Here is a 6875-nt window from a genome sequence, read left to right as displayed (position 1 = left end):
TGAAGAGCTGAGGGACAGCGCCCAGGCCCAGAGTTCAAGCCCCACGACCGACAAAAAAAAATAAATAAATAAAAATAAATAAATAAATAAGCTGTGTGCTGGTGGCTCACACCTCTAATCCTAGCTGCTAAGGAGGCTGAGATCTGAGGATCATGGTTCAAAGCCAGCCCAGGAAGGAAAGTCCGTAAGACTCTTATCTCCAATTAACCACCAGAAAATGGGAAGTGGTGCTGTGGCTCAAGTGGTAAGAGTGTTAGCCTTGAGCTGAAGAGCTGAGGGACAGGGCCCAGGCCCAGAATTCAAGCCCTACAACCAACAAAAATAAATAAATATCAATAAAAAAGAAGAAAACAGAAAAACAGAAGAAAAAAAGCTAGAGAGCTAAAAGCTCATGTCCACATTGGCTACTGTTCAGAGGTCATTTCAGGTCTTTGCTAGGTGACCTTCTTCATGTAGACAAACACACGAGAAGGCCAAGAGAGGGGGGCGGGCAAGGCTGGCAACAGAGGTCACAGTCTCTTATACCCTATGTAGACTGAGAATCGACACCTGTCAGTTTCCTATATTTCCAGTCATTAGACTTGAGCCACAGAGTCTGGTCCAAGGGGAGGCGGGGACTCAGGACATGGAGAGCAGGTTGTTATCATGGCAACAGGGGAGGGGGAGAACAGGGTGTGGAGGACAGGGTGGCATCATGGGAGAGCGGGGTGGCATCATGGGAATCACGTGTCCTGCAGGTGTCTTTGTGACTCTGTGGATCATCGACCGCTTGGGCCGAAAGAAGACCATGGCCCTGTGCTTTGTCGTCTTCTCCTTCTGCGGACTCCTGTTGTTCATCTGTGTGGGAAGGTGGGTAACCAGAGGGACCGCCAGCCCTTCACCGGGGCTGAGGCTCCAGGCTACCTCCCAATCATCCAGAAGCTCAAGCTCAAGGCTGGGGCCTCAGAGGGAGGCGGGCAGGGGAGGATGCAGAAGATCACTTCGCCCCCAGGTTCCATCCGGTATCTTCCAGTGCAGGCTTTCCCTGAGATCATGTGGTAGTTGTACATTTTTCTGAGTGTGTTAACGTTTGGTGGGTCTTCAATCGACCCCATTTTGCCATCCTGTTTGGATAATTCTCCATTTTTCCAACTTCCAAGACCTGGGCCTCTCCTGCTCCCACGTCCCCCTTTAAAAGTGATAGGAAAGTTTCTTAGAGAAGAAATAAATGGCAGAGGGAGAGAGCATATACACAGCACAGGTATGTCATGGGGGAAGACAGTGCTTCAGCCCATTGCTGCCATCTTGGCCAGCTCCCCCCTCCTCTCCTCTGAGAAGCACCCAGATCAAACCCACTGAGGAATCCATGGGGTCCAGAAGGCTGGGGGACATGTTGTTTCCACCCTGAAACCTTGGGCATGCTGAGACATGTCTAGGATCTCTCCTGGTGAGCAGGACTGACCTAAAATTACTGGCTCCTTGCCTGTCCCCTGTAAGCTCCCTTCCTAGCTTTACTTTTATGGATTTGTTTGGGGGTGCGGGTGATTGAATTCAGGGCCTCACATAACCTAGGCAAGCGATCTGTCTCTAAGCCATATTCTTAGCCCTGGCTTTGACTATTTATATCACACACCCCCATCCTGTTCAACCTGAGCACAGCAAGTGGTCCCGTCTGTCTGCCTGCTGCATTGGACACAGCATAGCCTTTAGAGATACCAGGGCCTTTAGAGATGGCATTGCCATGAATGTGCCTGCCCATGAGCCTGTGAGCTAGCTGGGGGGGCAGGGGTGGGGGAGGTAATCTTTGCCAATTTCTTTTTTTGGGGGGAATGTGTATGTGGGGGACCTAGGGCTTGAACTCAGGGCTTGGGGCATTGTCTCTGAGCTTCTTTTGCTCCAGGCTAGTGTTCTACTATTTGAGCCACAGCTCTACTTCTGGTAATTGTTGTTTTGTGGTGTTTTTTTTTTTTTTCCTGGTAGTTGATTGGAGCTAAGAGTCTTACAGACTTTCCTGCCTGGGCTGGCTTCAAATTGCGATCCTCCGATCTCAGCCTCCTGAGTAGCTGGGATGACAGGTCAGGGGCACCCAATACCCAGTGTCTTTGCCGATTTCTAAGGTGTACATTCTGCCAGGAGAAGGAAGGATTTTGCTGAAATAAACACAGAAAAAAAGAAGAAGAAAACAAAAATGAACAAAACCAAACCCTACTCATCTGGGGTTTTTTTGGTGTTCTTTTTCTCCCCTTCTCTAGAAATGTGCTCACTCTGTTACTCTTCATTGCAAGAGCGTTTATTTCTGGAGGCTTCCAAGCGGCCTATGTTTACACACCTGAGGTAGGAGAGGCGTCCCGGAGCAGCTGTACCATTGTGGGGGGACATGGAGTCCCCAGAAACACCCAGATGGGTTGCTGGAATCCAGGGCAGGCCTTGAAGATTGACTTCAGGGCCTTGTGCTTTACAAGGCAGGCATTCTACCACTTGAGCCACGCCTCCTGCACCTTTTTATATTTTAACATGGATTGTATTCAAGGTAGAGTCTCCCTTTATGCCCAGACTGGCCTGAGCTGTGACCCATGCTCTGCCTCATTGAATTTCCTATTACCATGGCCCCAGTCTGCCACCCCCTGCCACTTACATGGGACGAGTGACACTTGAGCGATTTCCCTGGCTTCAGCTCTGTGGGGATTGGGGCCCTGGGTCCTGAGCTGAGGCGGGGAGGGACTGAGGGTTTCTGGCATTGTCCCCGGTCCACACGTGACTGCCGTTGCAGGTGTACCCCACGGCGACGCGGGCGCTGGGCCTGGGCACCTGCAGTGGCATGGCGAGAGTGGGTGCCCTCATCACTCCGTTCATCGCGCAGGTAGGGGCTTCCCCGGTCCCGAACCCTGAACCTCAGTCAGGGCCTCTGCCCAGCGCTTTGTGTGCATCTACATTACCTTGTTGTACCTAACACTCACCCTCAGGAGGAAAGAAATGGTCCTCACCTGTGATAAAACACAGGCTCAGAAGGGTTACAGAAAGTTGCCCATTTTGGGGGGGGGAGCAATTAAGTGCAAAAGACCCCAAAGATGCCACCGTAGGCAATTTGATACTTTGCACATTGCCAGTGTTGTGCAACCTCTACCTCTATTAAGTGTTCCAAAACATTGTTTGTTTGCTCTTTCCTGTGCCAGTCCTGGGCCTTGAATTCAGGGTCTGGGTGCTGTCCCTGAGCTTCTTTTGCTTAAGGCTAGCACTCTACCACATCTAGCTTTTTTTTTATTTAATAATTTATTGGAGAGAAGAGATTCATGGGCTTTTCTGTCTGGGCTGGCTTTGAACCATGAGCCTCAGATCTCAGCCTCCTGAGTAGCTAGGGTTAGAGGTGTGAGCCACCAGTGACTGGCCCACAATGTTCATAGTGGTCCTGGGAATTGAACTCAAGTTTGTTTGCTGGCAGGCATTCTACCACTTGAGCCATACCTCCCGTCCCTTTTTGTATTGGTTATTTTCTAGACAGGGTCTCACTTTATGCCCAGGTCCTCCTGGACTGAGATCCTCCTATTGGTGTTTCCCTGGGTCACTGGGATGATAGGCTTGTGCCATGATACTCAGCCATTGTTTGAGATGGAAATCTTGAGAACTTGCCTGCCCTGGCAGGCCTTGAACTATAACCCCTTGATCTCTGCCTTCCAGGTAAGCTAGAGTTACAGACCTGAGCCACCACATAGGCCTATTTGTTTTTGAGACAAGAACAAAGTTCAGGCTGAGCTTGAATTCACTATGCAGCCCAGGCTGACCTTGAACTTACAATCCTCTTGCCTCAGCCTCTAAAGTACTACAGGTGTGAACCACCACAGAGCCTTTCTATTCTGTGTTGTTGTGGCTCACTGTACGTCACTGGTTGTGAGCCTGCTGTGAGCTGCACAGTGCTCTCCAGGCGCTCCCCATCTCTCCCCTCACCAGCAAGTAATACCAATCTATGCCCATTTGGCAGAGGGGGACAGGGGAGACAGGGAAGTTGGTTCAGGTCAGGTGGATTAATAAGGGGTCTGAACTCTAAAGCCTCATGGGCCCATGTTCAAATCCTAGCCCCATCTGAGTTGTCTTGCCTGAGCCTTGGTATGCCACTTCATTTAGCACCTCAGTTTTCCCCTCTGTAAGATGGGGAGGGGGTGAAGCCCTCAGCTCATGGAACCATTGCGTGGTACATGCATCGCCTGAGAGAAGACATTCTCCTCCCTCCCCAGGTGATGCTGGAGTCCTCCGTGTACTTGACGCTGGCCGTTTACAGCATCTGCTGCCTCCTGGCTGCCCTGGCGTCGTGCTTTTTGCCCATTGAGACCAAAGGTCGAGGACTACAGGAGTCTAGCCACCGGGAGTGGGGCCAGGAGATGGTTGGCCGAGGGACACAGGGCACAGGTGCCCCCAGGTCGAACTCTGGCTCTCAGGAATAGTGACCGCTGGGGAAGGGGGGGCTGGGTGAGCTGGTCTTTGAGGCCGCAGGGCTGGGAGAGCTGGCCGAGCCCAGTTGGGCCAATCATGGGTCACTGTTGGCTTTAAGAACTCCCCCAAGGACAAGCTGGACCAACAGGGTTTTGCGTGTTGACTGCATTTGTTCCTATTCACTGAGCACTCTGCCTCCTGGAGGCGTTTACTGGGGTGGGGTGGGGGTTCTCTGTGTGTGTGTTGGGGGGAAGCAGCCTGTGGTTCTGCACGGGGGAGGAGCAGAGGATGCTGGCAGCCACAAGGTGCCATGCAGAGACACCTACGAAAAGATCTCTGAAGATCCTTACCCTCCAGACCCCTGCCACCACCAGCTGGATTGGCTTGATAGGTTTCTCCTACATTCTGGCACAGACTTCCTTTGGAATTACAGGTAACTTAGACATGCGGCCTGGACAGCTTTTCTTTGGGTCAGAATTCTCCCCAGTTCAAAGTTCTCCCAGACCTGGCGGGGGCGGGGAAAGGGGGGTTCCCTCCCCCTCTGGCTGCCTCCCAGGACCCTGGCTGGTAGAGACACTGGTAGATAGACTTGCATTTGAACTTGAGCCATTTCCTCACCTGCCCCCTCTGCAATTGCTGTTTGTGGTACTAATTGGGGGGACAAAGAGAGGAAGAGGAGGTGTCTCTGTGGGGAGCTAGGCTGGCAGCAAGTAACAAGCTCAGAATGTGGCTACCCCATCTCCAACCTGGAAATTGGGAACAGAGGCCCGAAGGAGTATGGGGTAGGGGGATAGGGGGAGGTTCAAGTTCAAAGCCATTGTAGCCAAGAGGCAGGCCAGGGCTGCTTTACCCTCTTCCTGCTGAATAGTAATGGCTGGAGAAACAAAATGATTCACTCAGGCTCCAGGACTTTGGATTTTGTGCCTAGGTAGATGGGCAAATGGGCCGAGAAACCTAAACGGTGTGGCAGAGTCACAGGGACCAGGTTGGGCGGCTCAGGATCCCCTGGGGACGAGCTCTCCCAGGGTCTCCACCACCCCACCCATCAAGGGCATCTAGCACTTTCCACAGGCTCAGCTCCTGCCATGGCTTCTAGGACAGGACGCTCTGGCATGAAGAGCAGCAGGATGACCCGAATGGGCGAAGTGTGTGCACTGCAGAAGAGGAGAGGGAGGCCTGGTGGGCGGAGTCAGGAGGAAGGGGTAGGTGCTAAGTGTCTCAGGTCTACACCTACTCCTGGGGCTGGGTCTACACAAGCCTCTTTTTCTGGCCTGGAAAGTTAGGCAGGAGACTCTCCAAAGGAGGAAAGAGGCTGCCCAGTCCTGGCAAAGGCCAGAGGAGACTGAACCCTTGCTCAACCTAAACATGGCAAGGAAGCCAAACGTGCGAACTGCTCATCTCTTATTAAAACACATTGATGGTGGACCCTGCAGGGCTCCAAGTTTGGTCCTTTGTGATGATGATGATGATGATGATGATGATGATGATGATGATGATGTGTGTGTGTGTGTGTGTGTGTGTGTGTGTGTGTGTGTGTGCTGGGCTTAAACCCAGGGCCCCTTCACACTCACTTGGCTATTGCACACAAGACTGGTGTTCTACCAATTGAATCACACTTCCACTTCTGGTTTTTGGTAGTTAATTGGAGATGAATGTCTCACAGACTTTTCTGCCCAGGCTGGATTCAAACAACGATCCTCAGATCTCAACCTCCTAGTAGCTAGGATTACAGGTGTGAGCTACCTGAACATAGCGACATTTCAACCTCAGGTTGTGGCTAACTTTGCCATCTCCGCGAGTTCCCATTTTTCTATCACACACTCTCCAATGAACCAGGAAGCTGAGTGGTTGCCTAGCAATGGTGCATCCTGGAGTCAAATGCAAGCAACATTTCCTTCCAATGGTGCAGAAGCCTGACTTCAGGCTCAAGTCTTAGGTCAGCTGTGACACCTCTTGCCCCTGAAGTAGGAGCTATGGGTTTCTCTGCCCCGGCAGGCAGGCAGGCAGACATAGCTGTGCAGAACTACTTCTGCCCTAACTGCTGCATTTTCTTGAATCATGAGTTGTGGCTTTGATTATTTCTGGACAGCTCAGCTCTCCTGGGGAACACAGAACTTTTGCTGCCTCCTCCTCTTCCTCTTCCTCCTCCTCCTCCTCTTCTTCCTTCTTTTCTTCCAACTGGTCAGACAGTGCCAGATGATCACGCCTGCTCCTTCACTTTTAAACCACTGGGCAGGCTGAGGTTTGGTGGGCAGGAGTGTATCCCAGGGGCTGGGATGAAATCGGTGGTGTGGGGGCAGTGCAGTTTTTTTTCTTTTTCCTTTCTTTCTTTTTGGTCGGTCCTGGGGCCTGAACTCTGGGCCTAGATGCTGTCCCTCAGCTCTTCAGTTCAAGGCTAGCACTCTCCCACTTGAGCCACAGCACCACTTCCAGTTTTTTTCTGCTTATGTGGTGCTGAGAAATCGAACCCA

At 51.8% G+C, this 6875-nt stretch overlaps 1 protein-coding gene across 1 annotated transcript in view; it reads left to right on the top strand.

Annotated features, from left to right (window-relative positions):
* Svop (SV2 related protein homolog (rat)) overlaps positions 1 to 4415 on the top strand; it is a 39545-nt gene extending 35130 nt beyond the window's left edge. Inside the window, exons 13-16 of the mRNA XM_013014347.1 lie at positions 738 to 849; positions 2232 to 2313; positions 2750 to 2839; positions 4209 to 4415. Coding sequence (XP_012869801.1) covers positions 738 to 849; positions 2232 to 2313; positions 2750 to 2839; positions 4209 to 4415 — 491 coding nt within the window. The remainder of the gene's footprint in view (positions 1 to 737; positions 850 to 2231; positions 2314 to 2749; positions 2840 to 4208) is intronic.
* Positions 4416 to 6875: the final 2460 nt, after the last annotated feature.

This window comes from Dipodomys ordii, unplaced genomic scaffold, assembly GCF_000151885.1.
Source record: "Dipodomys ordii isolate 6190 unplaced genomic scaffold, Dord_2.0 Scaffold23, whole genome shotgun sequence".
Taxonomy (NCBI): Eukaryota; Metazoa; Chordata; class Mammalia; order Rodentia; family Heteromyidae; genus Dipodomys; species Dipodomys ordii.
The sequence above is the reverse complement of the archived record's forward strand: the minus strand, read 5'-3'. Positions and strand labels throughout refer to the sequence as shown.